General features: G+C 45.8%; 1 protein-coding gene across 6 annotated transcripts in view; it reads right to left on the bottom strand.

Annotated features, from left to right (window-relative positions):
• LOC118400572 (tensin-2-like) overlaps positions 1-20,083 on the bottom strand; it is a 69,084-nt gene that overhangs the window by 22,156 nt on the left and 26,845 nt on the right. For 5 of the 6 annotated variants that reach the window (XM_052473937.1, XM_052473941.1, XM_052473939.1 and 2 more), the window contains 11 exons: positions 17,626-17,803; positions 16,559-16,609; positions 9,599-9,721; positions 9,436-9,500; positions 9,275-9,358; positions 9,027-9,142; positions 8,576-8,636; positions 7,426-7,501; positions 6,188-6,317; positions 500-565; positions 190-306 (listed from right to left, as the gene is read on the bottom strand). In XM_052473937.1, the coding sequence (XP_052329897.1) occupies positions 190-306; positions 500-565; positions 6,188-6,317; positions 7,426-7,501; positions 8,576-8,636; positions 9,027-9,142; positions 9,275-9,358; positions 9,436-9,500; positions 9,599-9,721; positions 16,559-16,609; positions 17,626-17,787 (1,051 nt within the window). In that variant the 5' untranslated portion in view covers positions 17,788-17,803. Of the gene's footprint in view, positions 1-189; positions 307-499; positions 566-6,187; positions 6,318-7,425; positions 7,502-8,575; positions 8,637-9,026; positions 9,143-9,274; positions 9,359-9,435; positions 9,501-9,598; positions 9,722-16,558; positions 16,610-17,625; positions 17,804-20,083 lie in introns of those variants that run through there. The other variant, XM_052473942.1, reaches the window with a different exon arrangement.

Below are 20,083 nucleotides of genomic sequence, written 5' to 3'. Positions count from 1 at the left end.
AATACATTTGAAAATCTGTTTTTTGGACATAACCTGCACACACTTTTCCCATGTGGTTTCTTCCTTCACAGACGCCGTGATTCATTTTGAGTATGGTTTCCTAGAAACAAGGGTGACTCAACTTACCCCCTTGGCTCAACTTACCCCACTCTTCCTATGTGTATGAGTGTGTGTGTGTTTCACCCTTACCTTCAGTGCTATCCTGGTGGTGCAGATTGAAGTTCTCATAGGAGTCCCAGCGCATCACTGGGTCTGAGGTGTTGCAGTCCACTGTAACAGATGGGTCATTCTTACAGTACTCTCGCCCTGTGAAGAAAGAGATTGATACCAGATATCACATACACACCTGGAATTCAGACCCACACACAACACACTAACAAGGATGTGCACACACATGTGCACACACAGCTTTGTACACACACACACAGCTTTGTACACACAGCTTTGTACACACACACACAGCTTTGTACACACACACACACTCTCTCTCTCTCAGTACCTTTCATTTTCTCTGGGCCGTAGGAGAAGATAAACTCCACCGTAGCATCTGGAGGGAAGCGGTCATCTACGGAGAGACAAACAGCCCAGAATAAACAACACAAACATATACAGTGGGGCAAAAAAGTATTTAGTCAGCCACCAATTGTGCAAGTTCTCCCACTTAAAAAGATGAGAGAGGCCTGTAATTTTCATCTTAGGTACACTTCAACTATGACAGACAAAATGAGAAAATAAATCCAGAAAATAACATTGTAGGATTTTTAATGAATTTATTTGCAAATTATGGTGGAAAATAAGTATTTGGTCACCTACAAACAAGCAAGATTTCTGGCTCTCACAAACCTGTAACTTCTTCTTTAAGAGGCTCCTCTGTCCTCTCTTCTTTAAGAGGCTCCTCTGTCCTCCACTCATTACCTGTATTAATGGCACCTGTTTGAACTTATCAGTATAAAAGACACCTGTCCACAACCTCAAACAGTCCCACTCCAAACTCCACTATGGCCAAGACCAAAGAGCTGTCAAAGGACACCAGAAACAAAATTGTAGACCTGCACCAGGCTGGGAAGACAATCTGCAATAGGTAAGCAGCTTGGTTTGAAGAAATCAACTGTGGGAACAATTATTAGGAATTGGAAGACATAAGACCACTGATAATCTCCCTTGATCTAGGGCTCCACGCAAGATCTCACCCCGTGGGGTCAAAATGATCACAAGAACGGTGAGCAAAAATCCCAGAACCACACAGGGGGACCTAGTAAATGACCTGCAGAGAGCTGGGACCAAAGTAACAAAGCTTACCATCAGTAACACACTACGTCGCCAGGGACTCAAATCCTGCAGTGCCAGACGTGTCCCCCTGCTTAAGCTAGTACATGTCCAGGCCCATCTGAAGTTTGCTAGAGAGCATTTGGATGATCCAAAAGAAGATTGGGAGAATGTCATATGGTCAGATGAAACCAAAATATAACTTTTTGGTAAAAACTGTGTTTGGAGGACAAAGAATGCTGACTTGCATCCAAAGAACACCATACCTACTGTGAAGCATGGGGGTGGAAACATCATGCTTTGGGGCTGTTTTTCTGCAAAGGGACCAGGACGACTGACCCGTGTAAAGGAAAGAATGAATAGGGCCATGTATCGTGAGATTAGAGTGAAAACCTCCTTCCATCAGCAAGGGCATTGAAGATGAAACGTGGCTGGGTCTTTCAGCATGACAATGATCCCAAACACACCGCCCGGGCAATGAAGGAGTGGCTTCGTAAGAAGCATGTCAAGGTCCTGGACTTTCAGCTCACTCCAAAGATTTTCTATTGGGTTCAGGTCTGGAGACTGGCTAGGCCACTCCAGGACCTTGAGATGCTTCTTACGGAGCCACTCCTTAGTTGCCCTGGCTGTATGTTTCAGGTCGTTGTCATGCTGGAAGACCCAGCCATGACCCATCTTCAATGCTCTTACTGAGGGAAGGAGGTTGTTGGCCAAGATCTCGCAATACATGGCCCCATCCATCCTCCCCTCAATACGGTGAAGTCGTCCTGTCCCCTTTGCAGAAAAGCATCCCCAAAGAATGATGTTTCCACCTCCATGCTTCACGGTTGGGATGGTGTTCTTGGGGTTGTACTCATCCTTCTTCTTCCTCCAAACACCGCGAGTGGAGTTTAGACCAAAAAGCTCTATTTTTGTCTCATCAGACCACATGAGCTTCTCCCATTCCTCCTCTGGATCATCCAGATGGCCATTGGCAAACTTCAGACGGGCCTGGACATGCGCTGGCTTGAGCAGGGGGACCTTGCGTGCGCTGCAGGATTTTAATCCATGACGGCGTAGTGTGTTACTAATGGTTTTCTTTGAGACTGTGGTCCCAGCTCTCTTCAGGTCATTGACCAGGTCCTGCCGTGTAGTTCTGGGCTGATCCCTCACCTTCCTCATGATCATTGATGCCCCACGAGGTGAGATCTTGCACGGAGCCCCAGACAGAGGGTGATTGACCGTCATCTTGATCTTCTTCCATTTTCTAATAATTGCGCCAACAGTTGTTGCCTTCTCACCAAGCTGCTTGCCTATTGTCCTGTAGCCCATCCCAGCCTTGTGCAGGTCTACAATTTTAATCCTGATGTCCTTACACAGCTCTCTGGTCTTGGCCATTGTGGAGAGGTTGGAGTCTGTTTGTTTGATTGAGTGTGTGGACAGGTGTCTTTTATAAAGGTAACTAGTTCAAACAGGTGCAGTTAATACAGGTAATGAGTGGAGAACAGGAGGGCTTCTTAAAGAAAAACTAACAGGCCTGTGAGTGCCGGAATTCTTACTGGTTGGTAGGTGATCAAATACTTATTTCATGCAATAAAATGCAAATTAATTACTTAACTTCTTGACGCACCCATCCCTTTAGCGGGATCATTTTCATCAACACAATTGCAGCGCGCCAAATTCAAATTAAATTACTAAAAATATTTAATTTCATGAAATCACAAGTGCAATATAGCAAAACACAGCTTAGCGTGTTGTGAAATCCACCTGGCGTGTCAGATTTCAATTACAACTTTTCAGCGAAAGCATAACAAGCGTTTATGTAAGAACATCTCTCTCAGTAGACAAAATATTAAACACTAGCAGTCAAGTAAATTGGTCACGAAAGTCAGAAAAGCAATAGATTAAATCGCTTACCTTTGATGATCTTTGGATGCTTGCACTCCCGAGACTCCCAGTTACAAAATAAATGTTCCTTTTGTTCCATAAAGATTATTTTTATATCCAAAATACCTCCATTTGTTTGGCGCGTTATGTTCAGTAATCCACAGGCTCGAGCGGTCATGACATCGCAGACGAAAATTCCAAATAGTATCCGTAATTTTTACATTTAAGTCATTTAGCAGACGCTCTTATCCAGAGCGACTTACAAATTGGTGCATTCACCTTATGACATCCAGTGGAATGTCCACAGAAACATGTCAAACGTTTTTTATAATCAATCCTCAGGTTGTTTTTAAAATATATAATCGACTGTCGCTTTTTCAATAGGATAGGGAGAGACAATGGCTGCCCCACTCTGCGAACACCCAGCTATCCACTGACGTAATGTTGTCTTTCTCATTCATTTTTCAAAATAAAATCCTGAAACTCTGTCTAAAGACTGTTGACACCTTGAGGAAGCCATAGGAATTTGGTTGATATCCCTTTAAATGGAGGCAAGGCATCCAATGGAACAAAGAGCTTTCAGGAAAAACAGCACTTCCTGGTTTGATTTTCCTCCGGTTTATATCAGTTCTGTTGTACTCACAGACAATATTTGACAGTTTTGGAAACTTTTGTGTTTTCTATCATAATCTGACAATTATATGCATATTCTAGTTTCTGGGCCTGAGAAATAGGCAGTTTCAAATGGGTATGTTTTTTAGCCAAAAAACGAAAATCCGGCCCCCTACACTCAAGAAGTTAAAAATCATACACTGATTTTCTGGATTTTTGTTTTAGATTCCATCTCTCACAGTTGAAGTGTACCTATGATAAAAATTAAAGACCTCTACATGCTTTGTAAGTAGGAAAACCTGCAAAATCGGCAGTGTATCAAATACTTGTTCTCCCCACTGTATCAACCAATCAGCATCCAAACAAGCAGTTTTATATAAATGTCTCTCTCTCATATAAATCATACATCAAATATACATTACATATGCTGTATAAGATACACACACATTACATATTTCATGTGTGTGTATCTTATACACAGTATATTTCATTTTAGTTTAAGTATGTTATAAATACACTGAGTGGACAAAACATTATGAACAGGTCTTTCCATGATATGACTGACCAGGTGAATCCAGGTGAAAGCTATGATCCCTTATTGATGTCACTTGTTAAATCCACTTCAAATCAGTGTAAATGAAGGGGAGGAGACAGGTCAAAGAAGGATTTTTAATGGGCCTTGTAGAGTCCATGCTCCGAGGAGTTGAGGCTATTCTGCCTTACTTCACCAGCTCAGTAAGTGACTTCACTACCCCAGCCTGACTTCACCAGCTCAGTAAGTGACTTCACTACCCCAGCCTGAGACTTCACAACCCCAGCCTGAGACTTCACAACCCCAGCCTGAGACTTTACCAGCTCAGTAAGTGACTCCGCCACCTCACCAGCTCAGTAAGTGACTTCACAACCCCAGCCTGAGACTTTACCAGCTCAGTAAGTGACTCCGCCACCTCGGCCTGACTCCGCCACCTCGGCCTGACTCCGCCACCTCGGCCTGACTCCGCCACCTCGGCCTGACTCCGCCACCTCCACACCCTGGCTTCACCACCTCACCCTGGCTTCACCACCTCAGCCTGGCTTCACCACCTCAGCCTGGCTTCACCACCTCAGCCTGGCTTCACCACCTCAGCCTGGCTTCACCACCTCAGCCTGGCTTCACCACCTCAGCCTGGCTTCACCACCTCAGCCTGGCTTCACCACCTCAGCCTGGCTTCATCAGCTCAGTAAGTTATCACTGCATTGTCGGAACTAGAAGCACAAGCATTTCGCTACACTCGCATTAACATCTGCTAACCATGTGTATGTGACAAATAAAATTTGATTTGATTTGACTTCACCAGCTCAGTAAGTGGCTTCACCACCTCAACCTGGCTTCACCACCTCAGCCTGGCTTCACCAGCTCAGTAAGTGACTTCACCAGCTCAGTAAGTGACTTCATCAGCTCAGTAAGTGACTTCACCACCTCAGTAAGTGACTTCACCACCTCAGCCTGGCTTCACCAGCTCAGTAAGTGACTTCATCAGCTCAGTAAGTGACTTCACCAGCTCAGTAAGTGACTTCACCAGCTCAGTAAGTGACTTCACCAGCTCAGTAAGTGACTTCACCAGCTCAGTAAGTGACTTCATCAGCTCAGTAAGTGACTTCATCAGCTCAGTAAGTGACTTCATCAGCTCAGTAAGTGACTTCATCAGCTCAGTAAGTGACTTCATCAGCTCAGTAAGTGACTTCATCAGCTCAGTAAATACCCCTCTATCTACTTCTCCCTTGCTCTATTCTGCTACATGTGCAGGAGGCCATCCCCAGTCTCCAAGTGTTGTACTGGCCCACCATAAGGAGTTGCTAGAGCGCAATGGGACAAGATAATCCCAGCATACCAAACCCTTCCCTAACCCGGACGACGCTGGGCCAAATGTGCGCCTGGGATCGAACCCGGGTCTGTAGTCAAGCCTCAAGCACTGCGATGCAGTAAGACCGCTGCGACACTTGGAAGGCCCAGTGGCTCTTTTCTGATGAGGAGATGGAGAACCTGTAGACCATTCTGGGGATGTTGGAGTTGGCAGTGGAGATGTGCTTACTTTCTGCCTCTGCGCTATCAGTTAGGATATTGGCAGGTATAGGTTTGCTAATAAATTGTTTATTTGTATATCAATATTCTATTTAAAATAAAAAATTAAATATTTGATCAAAAATGGTTGCTTCTTGTCAGATTGTGTTGCGTCTTGCCTACAAGTCAGATTTCTGTTTGTGTGTGTGTGTGTGTTAGTGAGCAAGCAAGTGTGCGTGTGCAAAGGAGTGAGACTGCGTGCTTGCGTGTCTGTCTATCTGACTGCCTCCAATAATAAGCAACTGCATATCATCCTGAAACACAACCATTCCCTGCTCCCCTCCCTCCCCCTCCTTCCTAAACTCCCTGACATCCCCTCTACCCCACCCCTGATAAAGGTACCTGCACAGGCCAGGTCCAGCTCTCCCTTGCCGAACCACAGCTGAGCTCCGTGGACGGTACAGGTGTGGAACTGCAGCCTGAACACCGCCTCCCTCTCTGAGCCACGCGGCCGCCGGTGGTAGCACTTCACCTGGATATAGGGGGAGAGACCGAGAAGGTTGGGATAGAGAGAGGGGGAGAGAGGAAGAGACCGAGAAGGTTGGGATAGAGAGAGGGGGAGAGAGGAAGAGACCAAGAAGGTTGGGATAGAGAAAGAGACCGAGAAGGTTGGGATAGAGAGAGGGGGAGAGAGGAAGAGACCGAGAAGGTTGGGATAGAGAGAGGGGGAGAGAGGAAGAGACCGAGAAGGTTGGGATAGAGAGAGGGGGAGAGAGGAAGAGACCGAGAAGGTTGGGATAGAGAGAGGGGGAGAGAGGAAGAGACCGAGAAGGTTGGGATAGAGAGAAGGGGAGAGAGGGAGAGACCGAGAAGGTTGGGATAGAGAGGGGAGAGAGGAAGAGACCGAGAAGGTTGGGAGGGGGAGAGAGGGAGAGACCGAGAAGGTTGGGATAGAGAGAGGGGGAGAGAGGAAGAGACCGAGAAGGTTGGGATAGAGAGAGGGGGAGAGAGGAAGAGACCGTGAAGGTTGGGATAGAGAGAGGGGGAGAGAGGAAGAGACCGAGAAGGTTGGGATAGAGAGAGGGGGAGAGAGGGAGAGACCGAGAAGGTTGGGAGAGAGAGGGGGAGAGAGGAAGAGACCGAGAAGGTTGGGAGAGAGAGGGGAGAGAGGAAGAGACAGAGAAGGTTGGGATAGAGAGAGGGGGAGAGAGGGAGAGACCGAGAAGGTTGGGAGAGAGAGGGGGAGAGAGGAAGAGACCGACAAGGTTGGGAGAGAGAGGGGGAGAGAGGAAGAGACCGAGAAGGTTGGGAGAGAGAGGGGGAGAGAGGAAGAGACCGAGAAGGTTGGGAGAGAGAGGGGGAGAGAGGAAGAGACAGAGAAGGTTGGGATAGAGAGAGGGGGAGAGAGGGAGAGACCGAGAAGGTTGGGAGAGAGGGAGAGAATACAATTTGGAGTGTAAATGCTTATTTTTGCGCCACATTGGCAACAAAAGCTCTAATCAATTCTTATTCAAATGCAATATGGAGGATAGTTTGCTTACTTCTGTAGCTATAATCCAATAGGAGATAGTAGAGTATGATTGACAGGAGTAAAAGCTCGCCACTGGGCATCAATTTTGTGTCTAACAGTGCTCTCTCACCATGATGTCCCCCTTCAACAGTAGCGCAGGCTCGAGCGTCACACACAGCTTCCTCGCCCTGGAGCCCTGGGGGTCGCTATGCATACAGACAGACATAAACATAGTCAAAACACATGCTAACATAGTAAAACACACCTCAACATAGTAACACACAGGTAAACCATGTTCAGTTGGAGTAAACTCAAACCAGCACACATGTAAACACAGACAGTAGCACGTATCACCGCCTGGTACGGCAACTGCTCCGCCCTCAACCGTAAGGCTCTCCAGAGGGTAGTGAGGTCTGCACAACGCATCACCGGGGGCAAACTACCTGCCCTCCAGGACACCTACACCACCCGATGTTACAGGAAGGCCATAAAGACCATCAAGGACATCAACCACCCGAGCCACTGCCTGTTCACCCCGCTATCATCCAGAAGGCGAGGTCAGTACAGGTGCATCAAAGCTGGGACCGAGAGACTGAAAAACAGCTTCTATCTCAAGGCCATCAGACTGTTAAACAGCCACCACTAACATTGAGTGGCTGCTGCCAACACACTGACATTGACACTGACCCAACTCCAGCCACTTTAATAATGGGAATTGAGGGGAAATGATGTAAATATATCACTAGCCACTTTAAACAATGCTACCTTATACAATGTTACTTACCCTACATTATTCATCTCATATGCATACGTATATACTGTACTCTATATCAGACTGCATCCTTATGTAATACATGTATCACTAGCCACTTTGTTTACTTTGTACTCATCTCATATGTATATACTGTACTCGATACCATCTACTGTATGCTGCCCTGTACCATCACTCATTCATATATCCTTATGTACATATTCTTTATCCCCTTACAATGTGTATAAGACAGTAGTTTTGGAATTGTTAGTTAGATTACTTGTTGGTTATCACTGCATTGTCGGAACTAGAAGCACAAGCATTTCGCTACACTCGCATTAACATCTGCTAACCATGTGTATGTGACAAATAAAATGTGATTTGATTTGATTTGTATAAACAAGTCCCAACAAAGGTACACAAGTACCAACTGTGTGTGACGGTGGAAAGGGAACACAGTGAAAAAACACAGTAGAGATCATATGCTATTATTCACCACAATCACCGTTAACAACATGAATTAGCTCACTAGATGCCCGAGGTGTAGACCAGCTGTAGAGACTGGTAGATCTTCAGGAAAGGATAGTAACCTGTGCAGAGAGGAGGAGTGTGAGAAACAAGGAGACAGCTGGGGGAGAAAGAGGGTGTTGATGTGATGTCATTAAAGGAGTTGAAATCTATCCCCCCAAAGTTTTGAAGTTAAATAAAAATACTAGTTTATTCTAAAAATACTAATGTTGATACTCCTAACAGTACTAGACTAATAAGTTCCAACTAATTTCCATCAACATTTTCTGTTGTTTCAACTTGAAAAGAAGAGTTCCTACACACATTTGACCTTTCATTTTCAACTAAACTTGATCTTCTGAGTTGACTGAAATTATAACCATTAGGCATCATGGTAATTTATATTTGAAGTTGAAACAACACAGATTTGACATTGTAGTGTACAACATCACATTGTACAGTAGGACACTGACCTCCCCTTGCTGCCTGGAAGTTGGGCAGGCTGGGGATCAGAACATGGTGAAGGTACAGAGGACTGCTGTTCATCTTGATCGCCCCCGACAGCAGACCCCCAAAGTAGTACATATACCTGGGGAGGAGAGTGCAAGAGAGAGACTGGGTTATAAAATTAGGAGTAAAACACACAAGGAGGAGAAATGGGAGGAATATGCAGGAAAGTTGCATGGCATAAGAGAAAGAGGGAGAGGAGAGATGTTCTTACCTGTTCTGGGAGGGTTGTAGCGAGGAGGAGACTTTATCCTCACAGAACTTCCTCATGGCCAGAGTGGTTAGGGCCTGGTCCGCTCTACACACACACAAACAGTCTATCAATAAACAGGCTACTACCCCCCCCACACACACACACACACTCTCATCACATACCCTGCAGAGATCTTGCTGTAGTGCATGTAGGCACCCACAATGACCCCAATCTTCCCTGTGTTTCCCTGAGAGAGAGAGAAAAAAAAATACAAGAGAGATGTAAGATAACTGGACATATTTGAACAGAAAACACAACACAATACATCACTAAACCCTCCCTGACCTTGCAGTGAAGGACGATCACGTTGCTGGGGTCAGAGGTCAGCCAGGTCTCCATGACCTTACACATGGCACAGATCCCCTCCAGCGGAGGGGCGTGCAGGTCGGGCCAGCCAAAGTCTTCAACCTGAAGATGAGAACATTTTAGGTCCTGAGGGCTATTTAGTTAGCCTGCTCCCAGACTTGTTTGTACTTTCTTGCCAGTATATTGTCATGTTTGGAATGACAATATGACCATAGTAGTTGGCAAGACAACACAAACAGATGTGGACCAGGCTATTATTTATCGACTTATTCACACATGAATACTGGACTAGTAGCACTCTGAAGTGTGTGTTTATTAGGTCTGTCCCCCCCAAAAAATCTTGGTCGACCTGGAGTGGTCTGTTCTTCCGACAAATTGATTGGTCTAAATGTGTATTTGTCCCTATATAGACACACCCTATGTGTTTTAATAAAACCAACTATATCTAGGCTACTGAGCTTGTCTGATGCTTTAAGCACACTGTGATTAAAATAATTAAGACACACAAATTACTCAATAGGGAGCCAGAGATTAAGATCGCCTAACCAGATTCTGCCATTAAGCTCCTGAAGTTGTTGGTAGATGATGGGCTACACCAGGGGTTGCCACCCTTTTCCATTTGGAGTACCAATTTATTTCTACCGATCTGCATGCCTTTTTTCATTTAAATTATAATAAAGTCTTCATATCTCAAAATCATTATCATGTGGTTATTCAAAACTCTAAAATTAACTTGTCATATAGCCTACATAAAGCCAAACAATATAACATTGCACCCTGCATGTAGAAAATATTCAGATAAAAAAAATATCCTATAAATCGATTGGTTACACATGGCCTGTCTGCAAGGAACTTGAAACATGTTGGGTCCAGCCTGAAGCTAATGCTAGCAAACTTGCAACATTGTATAAAATATTTTGGGCACTCAGAGTTACCTGAGCCAGTGAGTTCCGGACAGACAAAGTTGTAGGCTATTTGTGCAAGGGATAAGAAGTAATCAGGTAAGGCCTATTTTATGACCGAGCACAACATTTTTTTCCCTTTCATTCGGAGTGAAAGAGAGCTGGAAAGATTTTTAAAATAGGCTACATTGAGGAACTATTGTCATTCTCAATGGATGTAAAAACATACTTTTTTTTACTTGCATTTGAGGTGAAGAAAAACATATTTAAGAAGCTCCACAGTGGTGGTGAGTTAAGACAATCAGAAATACTATCAGATCGGGGCGCTAGTGCGCATGGAGTACAAGCGTTCCTTCAGATCACCTCTCTGCTTATTTTGAAATCTTTAATTGTTACCGTTTTAGTTCCAAATTTGCTAAAATATCTACAGTTTTTTCAGTACATAACCCAGGCACTAACCAACAGAACAGCTGACGCAAAACCTACAAAGGCCCAACAAGCAGCAGCTTGCGCCATTGAGTACTGAAGATGACAACTCTTCAGACACCAAGCAACAAGATTATGCCACGGCAATGTGTCAACAAATGAAAGAGGCTGCAACAATAAAAACTAGCAACAATCGCTTTGACAGGTTCAAAACAAATTTTGAGTCTCTAAAGATAGCACAGGCTGAACTGATGAGCTGCATGGACACAGCTGATGAGGCCCTGTCTGACCATGACAACCGGATCGGATCGGAGGCCTGGAAACCACCTGCACGCAACTTTAAAAAAAGAACAAGGCGCTCCAAGCCAAGGTTCTTGATTTAGAAGGCCAAAGTCGCAGGCTGAACATCAAACTTGTGGGGATTTTGGAGGACGAAGAACATGGTAAACCCACATAGTTTGCGTCCAAGCTCATTACCAAGCTGCTGGGCAATGACAACTTCCCAAAGCCCCTCATCATTGACCGTGCACACCACTCTCTACAGATAAAGCCCTCACCAGGTGAGGCTGCACACCATAATTGCAAGGGTACATCACTTTAAGGAAAAGGAGCTCATTCTACGACTTGGACGACAGCGAGCTATGGAATACAAAGGTCAGAAGATTTGAATCTTCCCCGACTACACCGTGGAGGTGATGGAGCAACGGCGCACATTCCGAGATGTGTTGCAGACCAATGCGAGAGGTGGAGGTGAAATACAGCCTGCGGTTTCCAGCAAAGCTGCATGTTCATCACAGCTGCATGACAAAAAGTCTTCACTAGGCCGAAGAGGCTGCCACCTACTTAACAAAACTGAAAGTGTGAAATCACAACCCAGAAATTTCTGCGATAATGACTGCGGAAACAGTGGATTCTATGTTTATTCATAAGCGGTAACGTAATAATTTCAGATGGCTGTTAAGTCTGACTGTTGTTAGCTTAGTAGCAGAGTACTGGGTCTGTTCTAGCCATCATGCCCGGCGGTCCTCATTTACGTGAGATGGGGAGAACAATACTTCATTTGGGGAAGCAGTGGGGAGGGCGGGTTTCTCTGGGGGAGCAGTGGGGAGGGCGGGTTTCTCTGGGGAAGCAGTGGGGAGGGCGGGTTTCTCTGGGGAAGCAGTGGGGAGGGCGGGATTCTCTGAGGAAGCAGTGGGGAGAGCAGGTTTCTCTGGGGAAGCCGTGGGGAGGGCGGGTTTCTCTGGGGAAGCAGTGGGGAGAGCAGGTTTCTCTGGGGAAGCAGTGGGGAGAGCAGGTTTCTCTGGGGAAGCAGTGGGGAGAGCAGGTTTCTCTGGGGAAGCAGTGGGGAGAGCAGGTTTCTCTGTGGAAGCAGTGGGGAGAGCAGGTTTCTCTGGGGAAGCAGTGGGGAGAGCGGGTTTCTCTGGGGAAGCAGTGGGGAGAGCGGGTTTCTCTGGGGAAGCAGTGGGGAGGGCGGTTTTCTCTGGGGAAGCAGTGGGGAGAGCAGGTTTCTCTGGGGAAGCAGTGGGGAGAGCGGGTTTCTCTGGGGAAGCAGTGGGGAGAGCGGGTTTCTCTGGGGAAGCAGTGGGGAGAGCGGGTTTATCTGGGGGGTGAGGGGGTCTTGGGAATCAGTCAGATGTTAATACTGTCACATTAGTCTCGAGGAACATGAATGGTCTCGACTAACCCTACCCTATGCTCTGACCTCTTTCTCCCCTCTCTCTCCAGATGAAATCTCGCGTCTTGTGATGGCCGGCCGCCCAACAACCTGCCCGCTTGACCCTATCCCCTCCTCTCTTCTCCAGACCATTTCCGGAGACCTTCTCCCTTACCTCACCTCGCTCATCAACTCATCCCTGACCGCTGGCTACGTCCCTTCCGTCCTCAAGAGAGTGAGAGTTGCACCCCTTCTGAAAAAACCTACACTCGATCCCTCCGATGTCAACAACTACAGACCAGTATCCCTTCTTTCTTTTCTCTCCAAAACTCTTGAACGTGGCCAGCTCTCCCGCTATCTCTCTCAGAATGACCTTCTTGATCCAAATCAGTCAGGTTTCAAGACTAGTCATTCAACTGAGACTGCTCTTCTCTGTATCACGGAGGCGCTCCGCACTGCTAAAGCTAACTCTCTCTCCTCTGCTCTCATGCTTCTAGACCTATCGGCTGCCTTCGATACTGTGAACCATCAGATCCTCCTCTCCACCCTCTCCGAGTTGGGCATCTCCGGCGCGGCCCACGCTTGGATTGCGTCCTACCTGACAGGTCGCTCCTACCAGGTGGCGTGGCGAGAATCTGTCTCCTCACCACGCGCTCTCACCACTGGTGTCCCCCAGGGCTCTGTTCTAGGCCCTCTCCTATTCTCGCTATACACCAAGTCACTTGGCTCTGTCATAACCTCACATGGTCTCTCCTATCATTGCTATGCAGACGACACACAATTAATCTTCTCCTTTCCCCCTTCTGATGACCAGGTGGCGAATCGCATCTCTGCATGTCTGGCAGACATATCAGTGTGGATGACGGATCACCACCTCAAGCTGAACCTCGGCAAGACGGAGCTGCTCTTCCTCCCGGGGAAGGACTGCCCGTTCCATGACCTCGCCATCACGGTTGACAACTCCATTGTGTCCTCCTCCCAGAGCGCTAAGAACCTTGGCGTGATCCTGGACAACACCCTGTCGTTCTCAACTAACATCAAGGCGGTGGCCCGTTCCTGTAGGTTCATGCTCTACAACATCCGCAGAGTACGACCCTGCCTCACACAGGAAGCGGCGCAGGTCCTAATCCAGGCACTTGTCATCTCCCGTCTGGACTACTGCAACTCGCTGTTGGCTGGGCTCCCTGCCTGTGCCATTAAACCCCTACAACTCATCCAGAACGCCGCAGCCCGTCTGGTGTTCAACCTTCCCAAGTTCTCTCACGTCACCCCGCTCCTCCGCTCTCTCCACTGGCTTCCAGTTGAAGCTCGCATCCGCTACAAGACCATGGTGCTTGCCTACGGAGCTGTGAGGGGAACGGCACCTCAGTACCTCCAGGCTCTGATCAGGCCCTACACCCAAACAAGGGCACTGCGTTCATCCACCTCTGGCCTGCTCGCCTCCCTACCACTGAGGAAGTACAGTTCCCGCTCAGCCCAGTCAAAACTGTTCGCTGCTCTGGCCCCCAATGGTGGAACAAACTCCCTCACGACGCCAGGACAGCGGAGTCAATCACCACCTTCCGGAGACACCTGAAACCCCACCTCTTTAAGGAATACCTAGGATAGGATAAAGTAATCCTTCTCACCCCCCCCCTTAAAAGATTTAGATGCACTATTGTAAAGTGGCTGTTCCACTGGATGTCATAAGGTGAATGCACCAATTTGTAAGTCGCTCTGGATAAGAGCGTCTGCTAAATTACTTAAATGTAAATGTAGAGTTCAGAGTTCTATTCTTCCAGATCCGATGCTTCTGGAACTGATGTATCAGCCTTCTTTGATTCCACCAGCCTGCCAAAACTTGATGATAGCGTAAAAAAAATAATTGAACTCAAATTTCACAACAGAGGAATGAATCGAGGCAATAAAAGCTTTCCCACCTGGAAAGGCTGCAGGCCCGGATGGTTTTGGCTGTGAATTTTATAAAACCTTCAGTGAAGCTCTCGCTCCCCTCTTACTCAGGATGTTCACTGATTCAACAGAAAATAATATTTTGCCAAAATCATTGTATGAAGCCACTATTTGCCAGAATCTCCCAATTTGTATTACCTAATCATTTTTTACAATCTTGTAATTTGTCTGGGGTTACAAAAACCACGTATTCGTAAAGCACACTTGCAAAAGCCCAAGGAAAGTGGCGGCTTAGGCCTGCCTACCCATCTTCAATAATTATTACTAGGCTGCAAATGCCAGGGCATTAACGTACTGGCAACTGGGCAGTGGCCAAATATGGAACACAAGTCTTTCAGGTTGTCGATTTAGGACTCGTTTTACTGTGGATATAGATACTTTCGTACCGGTTTCCTCCAGTATCTTCACAAGGTCCTTTGCTGCTGTTCTGGGATTGATTTGCACTTTTCGCACCAAAGTACATTCCTCTCTAGGAGACAGAACGTGTCTCTGCCGTGAGCGGTATGATGGCAGCATGGTCCCATGGTGTTTATACTTGCGTACTATTGTTTGAACCGATGAACGTGATTCTTTCAGGCATTTGGAAATTGCTCCCAAGGATGAACCAGACCTGTGGAGGTCTACAATGTTTTGGCTGATTTCTTTTGATTTTCCCATGATATCAAGCAAAGAGGCACTGAGTTTGAAGGTAGGCCTTGAAATACATCCACAGGTACACCTCCAATTGACTCAAATTATGTCAATTAACCTAACAGAAGCTTCTAAAGCCATGACATAATTTTCTGGAAATTTCCAAGCTGTTTAAAGGCACAGTCAACATAGTGTATGTAAACTTCTGACCCACTGGAATTGTGATACAGTGAATTATAAGTGAAATAATCTGTCTGTAAACAAGTGTTGGAAAAATTACTTGTGTCATACACAAAGTAGATGTTAACAAACTATAGTTTTGGCACGTCGGTTAGGACAAGAAATTTGTGGAGTGGTTGAAAAACAATTTTTAATGACTCCAACCTAATGTAAACTTTCGACTTAACTGAGAGGGCCATTGACCCATAGGCAGATCTCACTCTCTTTGGCTGCTCAAAGTCTGTTCTAAGATCGTCATATGAGGAACAACAGGCTCTGATGTTTGGAATGGTGGTTGCAAAGAAGAAACCCTCACAGAATGGAAGTCACCCCCCTTGCTTCAGTAGATGGCTCGCAGAAATTATTAACACTATTAACTTGGAAAATATTAGTTTTTTTAGGACCAACTCCTCCAGCAGTTTTCTCAAGGTTTGGGGTCTGTTTCTGGACCGTCTGGACAGAGACTGACTGTGAACACTAACTAGGAACACTTATTGCTGTTGTAACTGTCATTGTTTTTCTCTTGTTGTCCCATGTCTTGCCTAAGCAATACTTCATTTCATATGTCTGACAGCTGTGTTTTTCTTTCCTTTTTTTTTCTTGTGTGCTTTTGTTTGTACAGAATTGCAAAAGAAAACCCGTTCAAATAATATATATATATTTTTTTTTAAATGCTAACAGATCCCCAAATGGGCACATTTTATAGGCCTATATTTGCGTGCAGGCCATGTAGCCTAAGGCCTACTTCTCTGCATAATCAGGTGCTTGTCCTTACTCAACACTGACAGGAGCACTACAAATGAAAGACAATTAATAAATTGACAACTCATAAATGGAATGAAATGCCTAGGTGGTGCAATCTGAAAACAACGTTTCCAGTCTTGACAACGAGAACGGTAAACATTGTAGATTAGAAACTATGGCAATTAACGGTAAATGTACTACTGGTGATACTGGTGTGCCACCCCCGCGGCCTCCACAATGGATTAGTCCACTCACACAGGCATGAATCAGACATCGTGACACCTTTCTGATTTATATATTTGCGACTGTTTGACTAAAAACTAAAAAAATCTTGGTCGACCAACAGCCTATCGACCAAACAAACGATCAGTTGACTACATGGGGTCAGCCCTAGTGTGTATGTAGTCAACCTACCTTGGGGCTGAGTCGTGTGATGTCATGACGCTTCTCAGACAGGTTTAAGAGCTGGGAGAGGTAGATGTTGAGACAAAAAGATGAGGAAATCAACAATGTCATACCCAGCAAGCACACAACCACAACACAACTTTGTCTCAATGTTGACTGCAAGTTGTGTGGCAAAAATGCACATCACGTATGTGATTACAGGAAACAAAACAATGAGCGTTTGTTTACAAAGAACAATATACTGTTTGCATTGCTTCTTCATAAGACCACACAGTAACGTAGTTAATACCGAAACGGAATGTAAGCATGACTTATGGTCTCTTACTAGCTCCATAAAAGACTAATGGAAGAAGATGGCATGAGCGCTCAATGGTTCGCAGGTTACGATACAAAACACTGTTGTTCACGGATCATTACATTTCTGCCAGAACAAGGAAACACAAACACAAACACACACACACGCACACGCACACACCTTTGTTTTTGGTATTATAAAAGTGTCAGGGAGAAATTAAAATCTGTTTCAAATTAAATGTGATCTCCTTTTCTTTGCAATTTGTGTGGATCATGGATCATACAATAAATGTATTCCATTTAAGTGTCCATTTTATCTCCATATGGTCAGAAGTGGGAAACCTTACCTTGTAAGGGCCGTTGTGGGTACAGGTATTTACCTCACCCGAGTATTATAACGCCCCATTCCAAAAATCAAAGCCTTAATTCAGGACAATGATTAGTTGATAAATTGAATTAGGAGTGTTACTGCTTGGCAGGAGCAAAAGCCTGCACCCATGCCAGTCCTCTCATGGCGCGGTGATAAGACAATAAATTAACTCTGTGGAGTGGCAACACGGCATGTGGGCTTCTTTTTATACATATGTATCGACTGATGTTCCCAGCACCAGGGTCATGTTCATTATCGCACGCAAAATTTTGAAAACAATTTGCAAGAACTTTTAAACGAGCATAGTTCCTCCCTCCCTGTTTCAGTCTGCTTAGTTGCCAACCCAGTTCACATTTTGGATGTGTGAATTGCTTTTTTCCAAATACAGTAGTCCCCCCTCCCTCCAACTCACCAGGAACTTATCTTGATGTTTGGACTTGAGCATAGCAGCCACTTCCTGTAGGTTGCCACGGTAACGTTGTTCTTCCAGGTGAGGCAGAAAGAAGACAGAAATGATCCGCTCAGTGATGTAGGTGAGGTCAAAGTCATAGTGCCTCGCCATCACTCTCTCCATCACATGATTCACACTCCTGGAGGAGAGGAGAGAGGGGAAGGAGGAAAGGGAGAAAGAGGGTCAATTACTCTATCGATCTCTCCATCATCGCTGTCTATCTTCATTTCTCCTTCACCACCCACTCAAAGATTCACATTTCTTGCTGGAAAACCACAAAGACAATCACTTTGCGTTTTTCATCTGGCCAGGTCTTGATTACTTCATTGGCGAAGTGGGCAAAATTACGCAGGATATGCCAACAACTGAAAGTGAGCCATCATACTCATGCATAAAAAAATGAAATGAAAGAAAAGTAATGTAAGTTAGAATGTTGTAAAGCTAGTGTGGGAGAAGTAGAACAATTATTATTAGTTTTGATCAATAATGACAAACCTCCTGGCATTGACAACTTAGATGGAAAGCTACTCCAATTTGTAAGTCGCTCTGGATAAGAGCGTCTGCTAAATGACTTAAATGTAAATGTACTGAGGATGGTAACTGACTCTATAGTCACTCCTTTATTTAATCTGAGCCTAGAGGAAAGTCTTTGTCCTCAGGCCTGGTGGGAAGCCAAAGTCATTCTGCTACCCAAGAGCGGTAAAGCAACCTTTACTGGTTCTAAAAGCAGACCTATCAGTTTGCTGCCAGCTCTTAGCAAACATTGTAGAATAATAGTGAAGACATCAAAACTATGAAATAACACATATGGAATCATGTCGTAACCAAAAAAGTGTTAAACAAATCATAAGATTTGAAATCAGCAACTAACTGCACCTCAGATTGCAGCCCAACTAAATGCTTCAGAGTTCAAGTAACAAACACATCTGTTCTTAATTTACCGAGGTTAGCTAGCCAGCTATTTGTCGTCCTTAACGTAGGAGACTCTGCTAGCTAGCCAACAGCTAACAGCTAACAGCTAGCCAACGTCTACTGAATTGATCTCAACAACCCGGTCGCACTCACAGGTAGTATCACATTTTCATTTCATTTCATTACAGTACAACGGTTTGATTTGTTTGATCGTAGCTAGCTACATAGCTAGCTACATAGCCGTCTTTGTATCAAAGATAATTGTGTAGTCTAGAGCGATTTTCTAGGTTAGCTAGCCAGCTATTGTCGTTCTTTTAACGCAACGTAACGTAAACAACACTGCTAGCTAGCCAGCTAGCCCCGAATAGCAGCACTGCAGAAACTATTACACTCAACGGAACGACTTGATTAGTGTAGTGTCAACAACGCAGCTACTGCCAGCTAGCCTACTTCAGCAGTACTGTATCATTTTAATCATTTTAGTCAATAAGATTCTTGCTACGTAAGCTTAACTTTCTGAACATTCGAGACGTGTAGTCCACTTGTCATTCCAATCTCCTTTGCATTAGCTTAGCCTCTTCTGTAGCCTGTCAACTATGTGTCTGTCTATCCCTGTTCTCTCCTCTCTGCACAGACCACACAAACGCTCCACACCGCGTGGCCACGGACACCCTAATCTGGTGGTCCCAGCGCGCACGACCCACGTGGAGTTCCAGGTCTCCGGTAGCCTCTGGAACTGCCGATCTGCGGCCAACAAGGCAGAGTTCATCTCAGCCTATGCCTCCCTCCAGTCCCTCGACTTCTTGGCACTGACGGAAACATGGATCACCACAGACAACACTGCTACTCCTACTGCTCTCTCTTCGTCCGCCCACGTGTTCTCGCACACCCCGAGAGCTTCTGGTCAGCGGGGTGGTGGCACCGGGATCCTCATCTCTCCCAAGTGGTCATTCTCTCTTTCTCCCTCACCCATCTGTCTATCGCCTCCTTTGAATTCCATGCTGTCACAGTTACCAGCCCTTTCAAGCTTAACATCCTTATCATTTATCGCCCTCCAGGTTCCTCGGAGAGTTCATCAATGAGCTTGATACCTTGATAAGCTCCTTTCCTGAGGACGGCTCACCTCTCACAGTGCTGGGCGACTTTAACCTCCCCACGTCTACCTTTGACTCATTCCTCTCTGCCTCCTTCTTTCCACTCCTCTCCTCTTTTGACCTCACCCTCTCACCTTCCCCCTACTCACAAGGCAGGCAATACGCTCGACCTCATCTTTACTAGATGCTGTTCTTCCACTAACCTCATTGCAACTCCCCTCCAAGTCTCCGACCACTACCTTGTATCCTTTTCCCTCTCGCTCTCATCTAACACCTCCCACACTGCCCCTACTCGGATGGTATCGCGCCGTCCCAACCTTCGCTCTCTCTCCCCCCGCTACTCTCTCCTCTTCCATCCTATCATCTCTTCCCTCTGCTCACACCTTCTCCAACCTATCTCCTGATTCTGCCTC

The sequence above is a fragment of the Oncorhynchus keta genome, chromosome 21, assembly GCF_023373465.1.
Source record: "Oncorhynchus keta strain PuntledgeMale-10-30-2019 chromosome 21, Oket_V2, whole genome shotgun sequence".
Lineage (NCBI taxonomy): Eukaryota > Metazoa > Chordata > Actinopteri > Salmoniformes > Salmonidae > Oncorhynchus > Oncorhynchus keta.
The sequence above is the reverse complement of the archived record's forward strand: the minus strand, read 5'-3'. Positions and strand labels throughout refer to the sequence as shown.